This window comes from Mytilus californianus, unplaced genomic scaffold, assembly GCF_021869535.1.
Source record: "Mytilus californianus isolate M0D057914Y unplaced genomic scaffold, xbMytCali1.0.p SCAF_3, whole genome shotgun sequence".
Classification (NCBI taxonomy): domain Eukaryota; kingdom Metazoa; phylum Mollusca; class Bivalvia; order Mytilida; family Mytilidae; genus Mytilus; species Mytilus californianus.
In genome coordinates this window covers 76,344,449-76,366,671 of record NW_026262679.1, presented here as the reverse complement: position 1 = coordinate 76,366,671, position 22,223 = coordinate 76,344,449, and the positions used below count along the sequence as shown (strand labels likewise).

The window sequence follows — 22,223 nt, the reverse complement described above, 5'->3', positions numbered from 1 at the left end:
ACATCTGATCTTGGTTGGAAAAACTGTAAAATACATTGTATCCTTTCAACTTCACGACAGTTTTAATTTAAAATAATTATGCAAGGAATTATTTGTATAAATTTCAGTTCTCACAAATTATAATGGAATGGCACATTTGCTGTGTTGTTCAGTTCAATTCCTTGAACCAGTACGCTCTTATATGCAATTAAAGGTATGTTGAATTTTTCACCACAAGTCAGGGTAAGGTATAGTTATGACATGAAATGACTGCCACTTTATTTGAACTTACAAAGTAGCCATAAATGCTTAAAATTGCAGAATTTAACTGAGAGCAATAGTCTAGAAATAAGTGGTCTTATACCTTAAACACAAGTTATTGTCTGTAAACTAATGAAATGCTTGGTTTTTTGGGACCTTTTTTTGACACTAATTCATCAACATTTGGGGCAATTACTCCAAAACTCTAGCCCACAATTCCCTTTGTATAAGAAAACCTTGTAATACAAGTTCAGAGAACCATACACTTACACACAAGTAATAGTCCTGAAACTACACAAATATAAAAAAGAAGATGTGGTATGATTGCCAATGAGACAACTCTCCACAAGAGACCAAATGACACAGAAATTAACAACTATAGGTCATCGCACGGCCTTCAACAATGAGCAAAGGCCCATACTGCATAGTCAGCTATAAAAAAACTGTTGGTACCATTACCCCTAAAATCAATCCCAAACCTTCCTTTTGTGGTATTGGACCTTCTAGCAAAATTCAGAGATCCATTCACTTAAACTAAAGTTATTGTCTGGAAACCAAATGTGTCTTCGGACGAGGAAGACGACATCATAGCATTATACAAACGCAAATTTTTTGTGGTTGTATAATTACATGTATAACATTATTAATTGAATTTGCTGTACATAGGGACACTAATATCATTTTGTGTGTACTAAAAATATTAGAGCTCTTTCAAAAAATATTTTATATATTATGTTTAAACTTGCCAAAAATTCACTGTCAATAAGGGTTTCACTGCACAATTTAATTTTTTCTTATTGGCCTAATGCAAGAATATTCAAAGGATATTTACAGGATTCTTTCTAGATATTGACTCTGACTTTTTTGGTCTGATAATTCAAAAAGAATAGCTAATACAAACTGTGATGTTAATAATCTTGTATTCATTGGTAAACATAAGTTCATACTGAAATGACCTTTTTAAAAGGTTCACTATTTGAGGACCAGATTAAAAAAAAAGGTATAAATTGAAGTTATTGCCAACCTTTAATGTTATCAGCTTCTTTCAGGAAGAAATCAGCTACAACTTCTGGTCTTTTATTGGTAATACTGGCACACATCCATATAATTTTTCTTGAAAAACTGAATGGAAAATAGAATTAATACAAAGCATTTATTCTTGTATAGTTCATCATATGCAAAATCTGAATGTTGATAACTAAAAAAAGAGTCCTAAGTGTACACATTTGACAAGATTATGCTCTGTCGGTCATTGTTATTCTTGCACAGATTTCATAAGAATATTGTTTTAACAAAATTTAGGCACAAGAATATATACTGTTAATTACGTAAAAATATGTCAAGATCACAAAACTTTTATGATAGTTTTTTTTTTTTGTATTGTTATATTAATGGGAGTTATATCTGTTATTGTTTATAATTCTGCCAGAAATCATTTTCATTATGTGTACTTGAGTAAAAAGTAAATAAACAAAAACTGTGTCATGTTTATCATTACTATCATTTTGCGTCTATTACAAAAAATTAAATGTATATGTGGAATAAATTGTTCTTCTTACCCATCTACACATCCATGTATACATATGCCAAAGGGCTTTAGTTTGTCATAACCATCTACAAAGTAATTTCATACTGTAAGTTATATAAAGAAGTGAAATAGTAGATGTATATCAAAGGTGCATGTAATTAGCTGTGAATGTTTGCTTCACATCAAACCCATCAGACAAAAAAAAAGTTATTTTGAAATATTCATCTGCTTTCTAGTATATATTCTTATTTGAATCAATTTTATTCATCAAGGCTTTTTGCAACAATGGTAACAGATTCATTAATAGGAACCGCATTCTTTTATTCTTATTATTTCTGTATTTCATGACACTTTCAGAGAATTCCAGAAATTGCATTGTTTTTATTAGTGTGAAAAATGTGACAGAGTTTTAAACGCAATTATTTGAACTCGCATTTTGAACTTTTTTTAAATGAATTAAACAGGATTTTTCTGAAAATCGTTAAAATTAAAATTGCATAGAAGTCTAAAACGAAAAAAAATCACAATAATAAATGCACAAAAAATAAATGGTACAAAGTTGCTTAAAATTAAACAAAAAATGACCCCAAAATATTATTTTGGAAACAATGTAGTTCTATATACAATATTTAGTGAAAAATCTCAAGTTGATGAATACTTATGGCCACACTCTGTATGTATCATGAGAATTAAATAATGAAATATAAAATTATGCTGCTTACCTAAGTGCCAAATATAGTTAGGACCCTGAAAAGAAATATGAACACAAGTAAGTTGATGTAATTTGCAACTGGAATATTTCCGTATATTTTTGTTCATTTCATGTGGACTTAAAGGTCAGAATTTAATTTTCAAAGAGGACATTATACATACTTATGAACCGGTATCAAAAGTATTGTAGCCTTGAGTGCATGAAACTTCATAACTGTATGTGTAAAAACATTGAGGAATGATGTAGGGTTGAATGCAATAGTTGAAAACTGTAATGATTTTGATGACATAATTGAAACTGTAGGAATTGATCAAGGTACTGACTTTTCTTAGTAACCTGAAGATTTCAATTACACTGTATAATTTAAGAATTTACAACTATCAAATGACAGTAAATCATTTTTTTTTTACTATCATGAAGAATTTGAAAAGTTTGAAAGAATGTACATGTTACAATGATGTAGGTTACTTAGCTACCCTCTTGCAGAATATATATGTATCAATACAAAAAATAATACTTACTTAGAAATTATGGATGATGAAAAAAAAACATTCAATATGACCTTTTTAATTTTTCTATTAAAAATGCATCAAACTTGTAAATACTATTAGTGTGCTAGTGACCAAATACATCATATATGGGGTCAGAAAATTCCATATGGGTGAAAGCATAATTTTGACAACACAAAGTTACCAAAAAAACTTGTTAGCTTTAAATGTGTTTTATGAATTTATTTCAATCGTTCATTATCCATTTTTTCTATTGTTGAAACCATTCAGATTTTCACTCAACACTGTGTTGTTTTTATAAAGGGACATAACATCACTACTAACCTTGTATCAAAATAAGCCCGCCTACTAACCTAATATGAAATATTTTAACCATTCATATTCCTAGAAATGTATAGGAGGTAAGATGAGATTAAATAATGTTACTACAAACATGTATGTAGATCAACTACAAATAAGAACTGAATTAAGTCCTTTTCTTCTTTAAATAACATACCTTGGATATGTATTGTCTTCTTCTTAATCTTCTACCTTTACGCCTTTTAATACCATCTGCATCTAAGATTCTAACAAGTTCTCTGGAAAGAGACCTAGAGAAAAAGTATCTATATAAATAATGTGCCAAAATGGTTTAGGATGCATGTGCAGAACCTTTTGATATCAAGGAGCCACAATGACCCATTAAAAAGTTTTTGGATCAAGGTTTGAAAATTATTATTAAAACTCCTAAACATGTTTGTAGTTGATGCCAACTGTTTATAGATCAACATTTAGTTACAAGACTGAATTACCTTGTTATTTGCAACTGGTATTTTATTTTCAAAGAACTACGTAAATTTTCACATCCATTACAACCATTCCTGATTTCTTTCTAAAATAACAAAACAAAATAAACAATTTTAAGAAAGGTAATATTGCCATGATCATATGATTATATCTAAATAGTGAAATTACAAAAAAATCAACACCTCTATAAGGGTTAAGTTTTTTTCCTGTAACTTCAAAGAATTAAAAAAAGAAAAGACCTAGGTCAGCATGTGGCAGGAGTGTCATCAACAATGTACAAAACGTAGTAGGATGTGATGAGTTCAGTTTAAGAGTAACCACTAGATGTACATTGTACGTTAATGATTTTTGTTTGCAGTTCAGTGGTCCATTTTATATCTGTGGAGATTATTTGGAAATGTCCCTCTCAGGCATGGTTTATTTTAGAAATAATTCATGGCAGCCATAGATTTGTTCTCATTTAAACACCGGTTGGGTTTTTATATACAATTATTTTATGCCGAGCGATAGCCATGGTTAAAGAATTACATTCCATGTATGTTTCATTATGATACCTTATTTTGATTGGCTAACAGCAATCTCGTGTCCTTCTGAAATTGACATTCATTACACAATGAAATGTAACATTCATGACACGAGGTCCCACAAAAAAGTGCACAGGTAAATTAAAGAAAAACTTGATAGAAATCGTGTTTTCATGATCCTAGCTACAAAATGGAATAAGAAGTATTGAATGCTTCTTTTTGTAATTTTATAGGGTTGTAAAAGAATTTGACCGTGTGCAGATTTTTAGAATGAAGCGCACAAGCGCTTCATACAAAATGTACTTCGGTTAAAGCTTTTACGCCACGATGAATTTGCAAAAAGAAGCATTCAATTCTTAAATGAAAATAAATCTATTACTGTATGTGTGGTAAGGGATTTATTTGATATCCCATATAAATATTAAAAAAGAAGATGTTGTATGATTGCCAATGAGTCAACTCTGGGACAGTGGTGTAACAGTACAAAATAAGAACGATCTATAGACATCAGTTGAAAAAGACTTAACTCATCACATGGATATAGTATTTGTGATAACAAACAAATATATAATCATAAAATACTATCTCCTGTACAGCAGAAGTGAAAAATATCAATATTGAACTTTACATTGTCATCAATTACATCTTAAAATTTGAAAGGCACTGATTGGACTGTTGAGTTACTATTTGAATGGTTGAATCTGAAATCAGTATCAAGGCATTTCCCTTAATCACAGTTAAAATAAATTATTTTAGAAATTCATTTTTTTTTAAATTTCTTAGAAAAAAACCAAATACACCATTTTATGCTATCTTGAACTTGTCACATACCACTGCCAATGTAATTGCTGTATCAATGTTAATTCTGCAGTTTCTTCTCTTTAAACCTAACCTTGGGATGACTTTGTGCTGTAAATATTGGAAACTGGAAAAAATTTAAGTCAGAATAAAATATATAATCATATAAGGGATGAAAAAAACAGAACCTGCTTGTTAACTTCTGTTGGTATGTAGACAGGATGTTTTAAATTACATAAGTGAAATTCTGAATAACTTGAGTTATTTCATAAATTTATAGTGACTTTAAACAAACTCATTTTAAAAGAGTACCTCTCCCTGATAAACAGAGGAAAAAGCTCTCAGTGAGCTGAATTAATTTTTTCTGTTCTACCTAGAGCTTTGAAGCATCATGGTACCCTTGGTGCTGTCTATGATTATTTTATAAAAGAATGTATAGGGGCCATGGTGATATATTTTTTTTTAAATAGTGCTATATTAGTTTCTATATTCCATGGTGCTATGTGAAAGTTTTGGGAAGAACACTGGTGAACCCCTTAGAAGTGAGTTTTTGAAGCTTCTATGATTTATCTTGTTGATCTTTTTGTAAAAAAATTTATTGCTATTGCAGGGATGGAAATTAACACTTTTTCATTCACTTCTGTAAAATTAAAATAAGTATTGTTTTTTTTAAGTTTTTTGTCCCCAGTAGACCTTTTAAAGTGGTGAACTTCATTATTTACCTAAATTTCAGTAAAGAGACATTCATCTCATTAAATGTTATATATAAATCAAAGTAATGGTGCAATAAAAAGTAAGTGATTTAGAAAGCAAAAATGAAAATGACTGTCATACTGACAGACAGGCCTAATCCTAATCCCCCTCTGTATAGCATTTTCAACATTTATACTTACTTTTCTTGAAGTGTAAACACGCAGTTGTGTGTATAATTTAAGCGATGTGTGTACATTTGTAAATCCTTGTCATTTTACATTTATACTTTACTTATACCAATATCTTAGATTACATTTATAAATGCATATGAGTGTTTAAGAGAAAAATTTATGGTAACAAAATTGCCACATGTTTTGCAGGCATCATGGTAATTTTCTAATATGATTGAGGTAATAATATATATACTTTTTCACTTTTTTGGTCTTTTTGAAAATGTTGTTTGTGCTGTATTTAGCCCCTCTATCAAGAAATTTGTTTTGCATGCACACGTATAAAAATTGTGATATGTATATCCTCATTCTCACATATGCCATACAAACAATTACTAAATTTAGAACTAAAAAAACATTGTAATCTTATTTGTAATCTGTATGTATTAAAGTGTGTGTTCCCTTTCTTGTCAACCATGATCCAACAAGTGAAACTGTGAGCTATTGCTCACTGGTGATACCCCTGCTGCATCTGGATACTATTAATAGTGTAAAAATATGTAAGTGTTTGGGAAGGAAGCTGTTTAGTGTTGAATCTGAAAATGCAACACACAATATAGCTGACTTATATAAAACCTGAAACCAAATGTCAGAAATCCTTGTATTGCAGTGTCTGAGAAAAATGCGACAAAATATATTCATGGGACAGATGGACAGACTGATGGAAAGACAGAGGTAAAACAGTATATCCCCACTGTTTTAAAGCGGGGTATAATAATTAGGACAAATTAATATTTTACAGCAATATACCTAATCTGAAAGTTCTTTTCTTTTTCCAGGATGTAGTGTATCAGTCTGTAAGGATATCCTACATAAAACATTTCACTTATCAACTGCTTTATTTCTGAAATTTTATTGCATTTTATATAAAAACAATAAACACAGAATTCAAATCTCATTCATAATAAATTAAAGTTAGGAATTATAAATATTCTTTCTTCTAATATATATGCTAATTATATATATTCAATTATTCACTATTGAATCATCTTTTTACAGTCAGTGATACTACTTGCACAAATTAATTTTATTTACCTGTATAGGTAATTAATAATATACCTTTATAAGTAAATTGTTATTTTCATATTTTCTTTGTGGTTTGAATAATCTCCCCTTAATTGTCTCAAAAAATTTACATGTACAAGTATTTTTTTACATCCATAAAATTCTCAAGTTTTGGGATGTAAAAACATGACTTAAACAATTTTTCTCTGGTTAGCTTATAATTTTTTAATAGAGTTCAATGTTACATCTCATTAATTTAACAAAGAAACTAATTGTGCAAAGATCTAATCAATTCTGCAAGGCAACTAAGCTAATAATTTACCTATACAAGTAAATAAAATACATTTGTCTAAGAATCTTAAAAATCTACTTATATAAGTATATTAATATTTACTTCTTCAAGTAAACAAAAATAACCTGTACAAGCAGTACCCCTGACTGTTTAATGTGACCTCCATGATAAAACCAAAAAAATAGGGATCTCTGGTGGTGAATATAAAACGGGTAAGGTCAGCTGAACAAAACAACTTTATGAAATAATTTCTGAAAATCAACCACCTTACACTACTCATTCACTTTCTGAACAAAACTTTGTGTATCAATACAGCTATACTTCAAATCTTATAGAAAAGTTAATATAATATTATATAGTTATTTTTGTTACATGAATTAAAGGAAGAGAACTTTTTTCTTGAAATTAATTCCAGATCAAACTGTATTAACTTTAGAAATAACTGATTTAAAATCATCTTTCACTTTAGAGAAAAACTGTTTTGAAAACAATGTCTTGTGGGTAATATCCATAACTTATTGTATAGTAAAACATCAGTTTGTAATGCATAGTTTGAACAGAAACTTAAAAACAAGTATTAAAATCAAATATATATATGTAACAATAACCATCAGGTATCATTTTGAGTTAATCAGGTATTACATGTATATAGATAGACAACCTGAAAAGAAAAAAGAACTAGAAAGATAGACTTTGACATTTCCTATTATCACTGTGATAATGATTATGTATTCTGTAAGATGCTACAACTAATAGCATACTAATGAGTATACTGATGTGTATCACTACTAATAGTTATTACGGTAAGGTTAAATTCCCTATCATTCATTCATCCACGCACGAACTTGTCTCAGATTTTTTTTTATGAAATTACCTTTACCTAACTTTCAGGTATAGATAGGAGATGTTATTTTTTTTTGTGCTTGTCACTATCCAAAAGAACTTGTGGTAATAGGATGTTCAGTACTTCAGTACTTTGATTTAATATTTGTGTTGTTTTAGAATTTTTATGCATACATGTATATACTATTTATTTATTACTGTACTGTTTTGTTTTCCATTACCATCTAGCACCTCCAAACTGTCATAGGAAATTGGTTGACTAATATCTTAATGTTTTAAAATAAACAAGAAACATGGGACAACTTTACAAATGACATCCTCCTTTAGAGAATTAACTCTGACATGGTTAATCAGAACTAAAACAATAATTTATATATTTATGACATAAGCTAATTAACTATACATTTAACTATAGGTACCAGTAAAATTACCTGAACATCAATATAGCTGGAATGGAGACATATAAAAGCAAAGTTTTATCTGGAAATAATTTTTCTTCAATAAAATATCCGACACACAAGAAAATTATAGAAAACATGAAACTTATAGCACGTAGATTTTTTCAATTTGTCAGTCATTAATGACTTATATGTAATGCTATTGTTTCTTAATTTAAATTGGTGGCTGTGCAAAATACATGTACTTCATATACATGTACATTTTTACTTCATAATTGTTTAATTTTGATGAAAACCCAAATTCATGAAGCTGATCAGTACATTGTAGCTGCATTTTGGAGATGCAATAACCAAAGCTGTACTGTTGCATGATTTAGAAAAGAGGGGCGAAAGATACCAGAGGGACAGTCAAACTTAAAAATGGGTCTTAATATCTTTTAAAAGGGTTTTAGATTTTTCCTATGTTAACAGTCTGTTACATAGCATTCAACAGAAATGTACCCCAAATGGAGGATCTCATGATATTTTACTGAAAGCTTAAGGTTTATGCAAGTTGTCTTTCCTAATGAAAATCAAAAGATGGAAAATGCAGTATGATTTTTTTTCTATTTTTCTATTGCAGTTCATGGACTTTACATATCTGAAACAATAGTGTAACATCACAACATAGAAAGACATATAGTTTCTGATTTTGGAATACTCAAAAGTTGTTGAATCCAATCTAGCAGATGAAAAATAAAACGATAGAATGCAGTCTAGTCGCTTGTCACTGAAATTGATGATATTTATCAATGTTTGTGATTCAAGGAACTCAATGTCTGAGACGATCATAGATTCATAACTGTAAACGGTCTGTTTATAATTATATTTACAAAAATCTGTATAATTAGCTATTTTTTCAATTTTTTTTTAATCACTAAATTTTGTTAAATCCTCTTCTTATGCACTGCCTACCTACAATGGTTTCTTCCCATTGGTAGTAAATGAAATAATTAAGTCTCGAGTGTTTATTCTATACAATTTACTCAAATGCTGAAAACTGTCCACTGGCAGGAAGTTTTACATAGCATTCAACAGAAATGTACCCCAAATGGAGGATCTCATGATATTTTACTGAAAGCTTAAGGTTTATGCAAGTTGTCTTTCCTAATGAAAATCAAAAGATGGAAAATGCAGTATGATTTTTTTTCTATTTTTCTATTGCAGTTCATGGACTTTACATATCTGAAACAATAGTGTAACATCACAACATAGAAAGACATATAGTTTCTGATTTTGGAATACTCAAAAGTTGTTGAATCCAATCTAGCAGATGGCTCCAAAGTTATTGTGAAACTGCCTATTCTAGAGGTGGATACTAAAAAATTCCAAAGATCTTTTAGAGTACATACAATCTAAGACTCTCTCATCTTGCAATAGTATTAAAACATTTGACTTTTCTACACTTTACACAAGTATTCCCCATTCCAAACTAAAAGACAAATTGAAAGAGTTGGTATTACTTTGTTTCATTAAAAAGAATGGCGAACGTAGATACAAGTATCTTGTCTTGGGGAGGGATAAATCCTACTTTGTAAAGAATCACTCTGATTCAAACAAAAAATTCTCTGAAACTGACATTATCAAGATGCTTGATTTCTTGATTGACAACATATTTGTTACGTTTGGAGGACGTGTTTTTCAACAGACTGTCGGAATTCCAATGGGAACCAATTGTGCCCCTCTTCTTGCCGACTTGTTTCTTTATTATTATGAGGCTGACTTCATACAGGAGCTTCTTAGGAAGAGAGATAAGATATCCTTTAACTCTACGTTCCGCTATATAGATGATGTTCTCTCACTAAATAATACAAAATTTGGTGACTATGTTGAACGAATCTATCCCATCGAACTAGAGATAAAGGATACTACAGATACAGTTAAATCTGCCTCATATCTTGACTTACATCTAGAAATTGACAATGAGGGTCGGTTGAAAACAAAACTTTACGACAAAAGAGATGATTTCAGCTTCCCAATTGTGAACTTTCCATTTCTATGTAGCAACATTCCAGCAGCGCCTGCATACGGAGTATATATCTCCCAATTGATACGATATTCCCGGGCTTGTGTTTCCTATCATGATTTCCTTGATAGAGGATTGCTGCTCACAAGGAAGCTATTAAACCAAGAGTTCCAAGTGGTGAAGTTGAAGTCATCCCTTCGTAAATTTTACGGACGCCATCACGAGTTGGTTGACCGTTATGGAATAACCGTTTCACAGATGATATCGGATATGTTCCTTATGTCGTAACTACAATACCCTTCCCTTTTCACGAATGTGACTTACCGAATTAGACTATTTACCGGATTTGTAATAACATAAGCAACTCGACGGGTGCCACATGTGGAGCAGGATCTGCTTCAATGTGACCCTTCCGGAGCACCTCAGATCACCCCCAGTTTTTGGTGGGGTTCGTGTTGCTTAGTCTTTAGTTTTCTATGTTGTGTCATCTGTACTATTATTTGTCTGTTTGTCTTTTTATTTTTGGCCATGACGTTGTCAGTTTGTTTTCGATCTATGAGTTTGACTGTCCCTCTGGTATCTTTCGTCCCTCTTTTAAGATTAAGAAGATACCATGTTTAAAACAAAAGGGAGTTCACTTCAATAGATATAAACAATTCAACAAAGATTCATGCGAATTGTTTAAAGCGTTTTTGAGTTATTGTCCAACATGTTGATGACTGACGGATGGACAGAAGGACAACTGTATACCATAATACCTACCGTAAACGGGCGTATAAAAAAATAAAGAAAAGAACATTGAAATAGAGAATATAGAATAATGGAGTGTTGTATTGAGTGATTGAAAAATAATGGGGAAAAATATGAAGAATACAGAAAAAATGACCTAAAATTTTGAACAATACAGAAATGACATTGAATGAAAAACCCCAAAACCCTATCCAGACTTTTGTATAAAATAAGGAGATGTGGTATGATTGCCAATAGAAACAACTACCACTCTGTCTCGTTGGTGTATAAACTTCATATAGGGTTTATACCCATCGAAAAACTTTGTCTCATTTATGTATGAACGATAAATATGGTTTATACCCATCGAATAACTCTGTCTCATTTTTGTATGAACGTTATATAGGGTTTATACCCATCGAATAACTCTGTCTCATTGGTGTATAAACGATGAATAGGGTTTATACCTATCTTAAAACTTTGTCTCATTAGCGTTTTAGCGTCATATAGGGTTTATACCTATCGAATAACTCTGTCTCATCGGTGTATGAACATTGTTTAGGGTTTATACCCATCGAATAACTCTGTCTCATTGGTGTATGAACGTTATATAGGATTTATACCCATCGAATAACTCTGTCTCATTGGTGTATAAACTTCATATAGGGTTATACCCATCGAAAAACTTTGCCTCATTTATGTATGAACGATAAATAGGGTTTATACCCATCGAACAACTCTGTCCCATTGTTGTTTGAACGTTATATAGGGTTTATACCCATCGAATAACTCTGTCTCATTGGTGTATGAACGTTATATAGGGTTTATACCCATCGAATAACTCTGTCTCATTGGTGTATAAACGATGTATAGGGTTTATACCTATCTAAATCAAAGTACTGAAGTACTGAACATCGGATGACCGCAGGTTCTTGTGGATGGTCAAAAGCACATGTCACAGAAACAGATCACATCTCTATACCTGAAACTGAGGTTAATTTACAGAGATTTTTTTTTCTTATACAAGTTCGTGCTTGGATGATGAATAAATGACAGGAAATTCAACCTCACCGTAATAACTATTATATTGTAGTGATACAAATCAGTATACCTTAGACTATTATACTAATATAATAATAGTTCCAGAGAATACATTGGTTTGTTGTTATATATTATATTAATATTACGGTTGCATGTATATATAATTTTCATCTATTTGTATATCATACTATTCTACTATTATTATAGTGTAATGCAAGTGCATGGTGGACACTCTTCTGTAAACAAAAATCAAAGTCTTAAAGGCTGTAAAAGCAATTGCTGCCATGTTAATGTTTTGTGGACTTTTATTTTTCATCCATATATATATAAGAATTAAACCTGACAGGACAGGAGTGTTGACTAGTGAGAAGCAAGACGGTTTTAACTTTATATCAATATAAGACTTTAGCAGGAAATCATTTTAAATATGTTTTATATTTTACAAGGAGACAACAAGTTTACAAGGCTAAAGTTGGGGTTAATTATTATGTGCTGAAACATATAACTGAAAAAAAAATCATTATGGATTATCCCCTGGTAGTGTTTGTAACTGGGCAATAATTTCCTTTATTGATTTAATTTTAACCATTTTCATAATTAATTTAAATTAACCATTCAGTTAAAACATTTCAACTTTCCAGACGCAAATGTTGAAAAACGGGACAGAAATAAAATATCTTACAAGACATAAACATGTAAAAAATAAATATATATTTCAGCTTACTAAAAATATTTTCATAATGTTACTTTGACATCATTTCTTAAAACTAAGTCCCAAACATAATTGCTCAGTTGACATGTGTCATCCTCATGCGATACGAGATAACTATAATTCTGATGCAATCCCGAAAAGGGGGGTCATCACAAACAAACATGACATTAAATTGTCATTATACGAACTAGAACAAACAGCTCTATGTTGCTTTGATATTTATCAATTTTCAGGAAACATGTGAAATAAATTTCAGGTCCATTTCATTATAGTGCCTAACAAGATTGTGTGAGGTAGACGAAATTGACCTTAAAACGATCGTATTGTCTTTTGATGTCCAAAAATAGGCAGATCGGACATATAAGGACTTTATCTAATGACTACATAAATTTGGGATTTATTATTATTATAATGTTCTAATGAAACTGAAAATTGTATTTTTTTTTAGGATAAACAACAATTTTACCTGGCGTAGCCGTTCATAAATGTTTTTCTGCATTTATCTTCGAAAAATGGCGTATTTAATGGAATAGAACGTTAATACAGTAAACTTTCTCTTTTTTCTCCGCAATAGGCTATCAAAAATAATTTATCTAATGTGTATGTGGAAAATTATGTGAAAAGATAAAAAGTGGCAATTGTTACCTTTCATACCTTAAGTTTCGTTCATCTGATTCTGACCAATGCTTATATACTAAATATCTATTTATATGCCGCTATTATTGTTGTTGTTACCAATTATGTAAATCAATTGTATCTGATGTTATGCCCTTTATGGGCTCTGTAATTTGGGAAATAAAAAAAAAAATCTATTCATCAGTGATAAAACGTAATATGGACTGGTCCAGTGTCCAGTTTGCAGGTCATTTAATTTTCTGTACACATTCATGCACGCTCTGATTTAATCAATATACTCGTACGAAAAAGCATGAACAGTTTGAAGGTAATCTAATAATAACTTAATCCAATCAAATTGCATAAGGTTCAATAACAATGTCAAGTCCACATCATAATGAGTAATAGAGGTAAACTGGGTAGGGAGAAAATGACAGATATTTCAAGTTAATATTTATGCAATAACGAATTAAAATTTGTCAACCAAAAGTTTTGCTACAATTTCAAAAACATGTCGTTCTGTATGGGTATAGTTTTCGGATCTTTCATTAGCGTATTTAAGGTTATAAAAAGTTTGGGCTTCAAAAATTCACACAATTATTGACTTTATACAGAAAATTCGTCCTTGTAAAACATTTAATAGTTCACAAATGATACGCGATTTTAAAGTAAAATTATTTCTTAAAACACTGCAAAAAATTTCATTCATATTGATAAAGTGGTATAGTCATAAAGTGCGTTGAAATGAACAGTGGTATAGCAAACATCGAATTCCCTCACAAAATGTTATCACACACTACAGCAGAGACATATAATACTTTATATGTCTCTGACTACAGTAAGGGGAGTCAGTTAAGTTTGTCTATTTTTAGATACTATACAGGTAATCTTTTGACACGTATACAACCTGTGTGACCTGTGTAGTGATTTTGATTTTACGATAAATTCATGAATGAACGATAATTTTATGAATGAACATGAGCACCTGACCTCTTTCTTAAACACCTATTAAACATATAAAACCGTATTTAATAAGGAGATAATTCAGTCAAATTTTCAGTACTAAATCAACAACTGAAATGATTCCATTTTTTGATGAAACATCGTACGAACGGAGAACGAAATCGCAGGTATAAAAATGCACTTTTTTCCCTTGTAATGACCGCGGATCTATAATTTTTATAGATCGGTTGAAATCCCAAAACTAATTTGCATAATGTCAATTTAGGCGATAGCAATACATCGGAGTGACCTCAAGGTCATCCTCTGTAAAAATTGTCTCATTGGTGTTTTAACGTCATATAGGGTTTATACCCATCGAATAACTCTGTCTCATCGGTGTATTAACATTGGTTAGGGTTTATACCCATCGGATAACTCTGTCTCATTGGTGTATGAACGTTATATAGGATTTATACCCATCGAATAACTCTGTCTCATCGGTGTATAAACTTCATATAGGGTTTATACCCATCGAAAAACTTTGCCTCATTTATGTATGAACGATGAATAGGGTTTATACCCATCGAACAACTCTGTCTCATTGTTGTTTGAACGTTAAATAGGGTTTATACCCATCGAATAACTCCGTCTCATTGGTGTATGAAGGTCATATAAGGTTTATACCCATCGAATAACTCTGTCTCATCGGTGTATGAACATTGTTTAGGGTTTATACCAATCGAATAACTCTGTCTTATTGGTGTATGAACGTTTTATAGGGTTTATACCCATCGAATAACTCTGTCTCATTGGTGTATGAATTGTATATAGGATTTATACCCATCGAATAACTCTGTCTCATTGGTGTATGAATTGTATATAGGATTTATACCCATCGAATAACTCTGTCTCATTGGTGTATGAATTGTATATAGGATTTATACCCATCGAATAACTCTTTCTCATCGGTGTATGAACATTGTTTAGGGTTTATACCAATCGAATAACTCTGTCTCATTGGTGTATGAACGTCATATAAGGTTTATACCCATCGAATAACTCTGTCTCATCGGTGTATGAACATTGTTTAGGGTTTATACCCATCGAAAACTCTGTCTTATTGGTGAATGAACGTTATATAGGGTTTATACCCATCGAATAACTCTGTCTCATTGGTGTATAAACTTCATATAGGGTTTATACCGATCGAAAAACTTTGTCTCATTTATGTATGAACGATAAATATGGTTTATACCCATCGAATAACTCTGTCTCATTGTTGCATGAACGTTATATAGTGTTTATACCCATCGAATAACTCTGTCTCATTGGTGTATAAACTCATAGGGTTTATACCCATCAAAAAACTTTGTCTCATTTATCTATGAACGATAAATATGGTTTATACCCATCGAATAACTCTGTCTCATTGTTGTATGAACGTTATATAGGGTTTATACCCATCGAATAACTCTGTCTCATTGGTGTATAAACGATGAATAGGGTTTATACCTATCTAAAAACTTTGTCTCATTAGTGTTTTAGCGTCATATAGGGTTTATACCTATCGAATAACTCTGTCTCATCGGTGTATGAACATTGTTTAGGGTTTATACCAATCGAATAACTCTGTCTCATTGGTGTATGAACGTTATATAGGATTTATACCCATCGAATAACTCTGTCTCATCGGTGTATAAACTTCATATAGGGTTTATACCTATCGAATAACTCTGTCTCATCGGTGTATGAACATTGTTTAGGGTTTATACCCATCGAATAACTCTGTCTCATTGGTGTATGAACGTTATATAGGATTTATACCCATCGAATAACAGTGTATTATCGGTGTATCAACTTCATATAGGGTTTATACCCATCGAAAAACTTTGTCTCATTTATGTATGAACGATAAATATGGTTTATACCCATCGAATAACTCTGTCTCATTGTTGTATGAACGTTATATAGGGTTTATACCCATCGAATAACTTTGTCTCATTGGTGTATAAACGATGTATAGGGTTAATACCTATCTAAAAACTTTGTCTCATTGGTGTCTTAACGTCATATAGGGTTTATACCCATCGAATAACTCTGTCTCACTGGAGTATGAACATTGTTTAGGGTTTATACCCATCGAATAACTCTGTCTCATTGGTGTATGAACATCATATAGGGTTTATACCCATCGAATAACTCTGTCTCATTGGTGTATGAACGTCATATAAGGTTTATACCCATCGAATAACTCTGTCTCATTGGTGTATGAACATTGTTTAGGGTTTATACCCATCGAATAACTCTGTCTTATCGGTGTATGATCGTTATATAGTGTTTATACCCATCGAATAACTCTGTCTCATTGGTGTATAAACTTCATATAGGGTTTATACCCATCGAAAAACTTTGTCTCATTTATGTATGAACGATAAATATGGTTTATACCCATCGAATAACTCTGTCTCATTGTTGTATGAACGTTATATAGGGTTTATACCCATCGAATAACTCTGTCTCATTGGTGTATAAACGATGAATAGGGTTTATACCTATCTAAAAACTTTGTCTCATTAGTGTTTTAGAGTCATATAGGTTTTATACCTATCGAATAACTCTGTCTCATCGGTGTATGAACATTGTTTAGGGTTTATACCCATCGAATAACTCTGTCTCATTGGTGTATGAACGTTATATAGGGTTTAAACCCATCGAATAACTCTGTCTAATTGGTGTATGAACATTGTTAAGGGTTTATACCCATCGAATAACTCTGTCTTATTGGTGTATGAACTTTATATATGGTTTCTACCCATCGAATAACTCTGTCTCATTGGTGTATGAACGTTATATGAATTCATAACCATCGAATAACTCTGTCTCATTGGTGTATGAACATTGTTTAGGGTTTATGCCCATCGAATAACTCTGTCTCATCGGTGTATGAACATTGTTTAGGGTTTATACCTATCGAATAACTCTGTCTTATTGGTGTATGAACGTTATATAGGATTTATACCCATCGAATAACTCTGTCTCATTGGTGTATAAACTTCATATAGGGTTTATACCCATCGAAAAACTTTGCCTAATTTATGTATGAACGATAAATAGGGTTTATACCCATCGAATAACTCTGTCTCATTGTTGTATGAACGTTATATAGGGTTTATACCCATCGAATAACTCTGTCTCATTGGTGTATAAACGATGAATAGGGTTTATACCTATCTAAAAACTTTGTCTCATTAGTGTTTTAGCGTCATATAGGGTTTATACCTATCGAATAACTCTGTCTCATCGGTGTATGAACATTGTTTAGGGTTTATACCAATCGAATAACTCTGTCTCATTGGTGTATGAACGTTATATAGGATTTATACCCATCGAATAACTCTGTCTCATCGGTGTATAAACTTCATATAGGGTTTATACCTATCGAATAACTCTGTCTCATCGGTGTATGAACATTGTTTAGGGTTTATACCCATCGAATAACTCTGTCTCATTGGTGTATGAACGTTATATAGGATTTATACCCATCGAATAACAGTGTATTATCGGTGTATAAACTTCATATAGGGTTTATACCCATCGAAAAACTTTGTCTCATTTATGTATGAACGATAAATATGGTTTATACCCATCGAATAACTCTGTCTCATTGTTGTATGAACGTTATATAGGGTTTATACCCATCGAATAACTTTGTCTCATTGGTGTATAAATGATGTATAGGGTTAATACCTATCTAAAAACTTTGTCTCATTGGTGTCTTAACGTCATATAGGGTTTATACCCATCGAATAACTCTGTCTCACTGGAGTATGAACATTGTTAAGGGTTTATACCCATCGAATAACTCTGTCTCATTGGTGTATGAACATCATATAGGGTTTATACCCATCGAATAACTCTGTCTCATCGGTGTATGAACATTGTTTAGGGTTTATACCCATCGAATAGCTCTGTCTTATCGGTGTATGATCGTTATATAGTGTTTATACCCATCGAATAACTCTCTCTCATTGGTGTATAAACTTCATATAGGGTTTATACCCATCGAAAAACTTTGTCTCATTTATGTATGAACGATAAATATGGTTTATACCCATCGAATAACTCTGTCTCATTGTTGTATGAACGTTATATAGGGTTTATACCCATCGAATAACTCTGTCTCATTGGTGTATAAACGATGAATAGGGTTTATACCTATCTAAAAACTTTGTCTCATTAGTGTTTTAGAGTCATATAGGTTTTATACCTATCGAATAACTCTGTCTCATCGGTGTATGAACATTGTTTAGGGTTTATACCCATCGAATAACTCTGTCTCATTGGTGTATGAACGTTATATAGGGTTTAAACCCATCGAATAACTCTGTCTAATTGGTATATGAACGTTATATAGGGTTTATACCCATCGAATAACTCTGTCTCATTTGTGTATGAACATTGTTTAGGGTTTATACCCATCGAATAACTCTGTCTTATTGGTGTATGAACGTCATATAAGGTTTATACCCATCAAATAACTCTGTCTCATCGGTGTATGAACATTGTTAAGGGTTTATACCCATCGAATAACTCTGTCTTATTGGTGTATGAACTTTATATATGGTTTCTACCCATCGAATAACTCTGTCTCATTGGTGTATGAACGTTATATGAATTTATAACCATCGAATAACTCTGTCTCATTGGTGTATGAACATTGTTTAGGGTTTATGCCCATCGAATAACTCTGTCTCATTGGTGTATGAACGTCATATAAGGTTTATACCCATCGAATAACTCTGTCTCATCGGTGTATGAACATTGTTTAGGGTTTATACCCATCGAATAACTCTGTCTTATTGGTGTATGAACGTTATATAGGGTTTATATCCATCGAATAACTCTGTCTCATCGGTGTATGAACGTTATATGAATTTATAACCATCGAATAACTCTGTCTCATTGGTGTATGAATTGTATATAGGATTTATACCCATCGAATAACTCTTTCTCATCGGTGTATGAACATTGTTTAGGGTTTATACCAATCGAATAACTCTGTCTCATTGGTGTATGAACGTCATATAAGGTTTATACCCATCGAATAACTCTGTCTCATCGGTGTATGAACATTGTTTAGGGTTTATACCCATCGAAAACTCTGTCTTATTGGTGAATGAACGTTATATAGGGTTTATACCCATCGAATAACTCTGTCTCATTGGTGTATAAACTTCATATAGGGTTTATACCGATCGAAAAACTTTGTCTCATTTATGTATGAACGATAAATATGGTTTATACCCATCGAATAACTCTGTCTCATTGTTGCATGAACGTTATATAGTGTTTATACCCATCGAATAACTCTGTCTCATTGGTGTATAAACTCATAGGGTTTATACCCATCAAAAAACTTTGTCTCATTTATGTATGAACGATAAATATGGTTTATACCCATCGAATAACTCTGTCTCATTGTTGTATGAACGTTATATAGGGTTTATACCCATCGAATAACTCTGTCTCATTGGTGTATAAACGATGAATAGGGTTTATACCTATCTAAAAACTTTGTCTCATTAGTGTTTTAGCGTCATATAGGGTTTATACCTATCGAATAACTCTGTCTCATCGGTGTATGAACATTGTTTAGGGTTTATACCAATCGAATAACTCTGTCTCATTGGTGTATGAACGTTATATAGGATTTATACCCATCGAATAACTCTGTCTCATCGGTGTATAAACTTCATATAGGGTTTATACCTATCGAATAACTCTGTCTCATCGGTGTATGAACATTGTTTAGGGTTTATACCCATCGAATAACTCTGTCTCATTGGTGTATGAACGTTATATAGGATTTATACCCATCGAATAACAGTGTATTATCGGTGTATAAACTTCATATAGGGTTTATACCCATCGAAAAACTTTGTCTCATTTATGTATGAACGATAAATATGGTTTATACCCATCGAATAACTCTGTCTCATTGTTGTATGAACGTTATATAGGGTTTATACCCATCGAATAACTCTGTCTCACTGGAGTATGAACATTGTTTAGGGTTTATACCCATCGAATAACTCTGTCTCATTGGTGTATGAACATCATATAGGGTTTATACCCATCGAATAACTCTGTCTCATTGGTGTATGAACGTCATATAAGGTTTATACCCATCGAATAACTCTGTCTCATTGGTGTATGAACATTGTTTAGGGTTTATACCCATCGAATAACTCTGTCTTATCGGTGTATGATCGTTATATAGTGTTTATACCCATCGAATAACTCTGTTTCATTGGTGTATAAACTTCATATAGGGTTTATACCCATCGAAAAACTTTGTCTCATTTATGTATGAACGATAAATATGGTTTATACCCATCGAATAACTCTGTCTCATTGTTGTATGAACGTTATATAGGGTTTATACCCATCGAATAACTCTGTCTCATTGGTGTATAAACGATGAATAGGGTTTATACCTATCTAAAAACTTTGTCTCATTAGTGTTTTAGAGTCATATAGGTTTTATACCTATCGAATAACTCTGTCTCATCGGTGTATGAACATTGTTTAGGGTTTATACCCATCGAATAACTCTGTCTCATTGGTGTATGAACGTTATATAGGGTTTAAACCCATCGAATAACTCTGTCTAATTGGTGTATGAACATTGTTAAGGGTTTATACCCATCGAATAACTCTGTCTTATTGGTGTATGAACTTTATATATGGTTTCTACCCATCGAATAACTCTGTCTCATTGGTGTATGAACGTTATATGAATTTATAACCATCGAATAACTCTGTCTCATTGGTGTATGAACATTGTTTAGGGTTTATGCCCATCGAATAACTCTGTCTCATTGGTGTATGAACGTTATATGAATTTATAACCATCGAATAACTCTGTCTCATTGGTGTATGAACATTGTTTAGGGTTTATACCCATCGAATAACTCTGTCTTATTGGTGTATGAACGTTATATAGGGTTTATATCCATCGAATAACTCTGTCTCATCGGTGTATGAACATTGTTTAGGGTTTATACCTATCGAATAACTCTGTCTTATTGGTGTATGAACGTTATATAGGATTTATACCCATCGAATAACTCTGTCTCATTGGTGTATAAACTTCATATAGGGTTTATACCCATCGAAAAACTTTGCCTAATTTATGTATGAACGATAAATAGGATTTATACCCATCGAATAACTCTGTCTCATTGTTGTATGAACGTTATATAGGGTTTATACCCATCGAATAACTCTGTCTCATTGGTGTATAAACGATGAATAGGGTTTATACCTATCTAAAAACTTTGTCTCATTAGTGTTTTAGCGTCATATAGGGTTTATACCTATCGAATAACTCTGTCTCATCGGTGTATGAACATTGTTTAGGGTTTATACCAATCGAATAACTCTGTCTCATTGGTGTATGAACGTTATATAGGATTTATACCCATCGAATAACTCTGTCTCATCGGTGTATAAACTTCATATAGGGTTTATACCTATCGAATAACTCTGTCTCATCGGTGTATGAACATTGTTTAGGGTTTATACCCATCGAATAACTCTGTCTCATTGGTGTATGAAC

The 22,223-nt window shown here is 31.8% G+C and overlaps 1 protein-coding gene and 1 long non-coding RNA gene across 2 annotated transcripts; both read right to left on the bottom strand.

Annotated features, from left to right (window-relative positions):
* Positions 1-1,253: 1,253 nt before the first annotated feature.
* Positions 1,254-4,378, bottom strand: LOC127733647 (uncharacterized). Its single transcript, XM_052242964.1, has 6 exons — positions 4,349-4,378; positions 3,781-3,860; positions 3,486-3,579; positions 2,491-2,515; positions 1,800-1,854; positions 1,254-1,362 (listed from the first exon to the last, which is right to left on the bottom strand). The coding sequence occupies exons 1-6, from the start codon at positions 4,376-4,378 to the stop codon at positions 1,254-1,256; spliced, it is 393 nt and encodes a 130-aa protein (XP_052098924.1).
* Positions 3,821-8,215, bottom strand: LOC127733280 (uncharacterized). Its single transcript, XR_007997063.1, has 4 exons — positions 7,926-8,215; positions 6,771-6,864; positions 5,131-5,224; positions 3,821-3,860 (listed from the first exon to the last, which is right to left on the bottom strand). It is a non-coding gene; the product is annotated as an uncharacterized LOC127733280 (long non-coding RNA).
* Between the last annotated feature and the right edge of the window lie 14,008 nt (positions 8,216-22,223).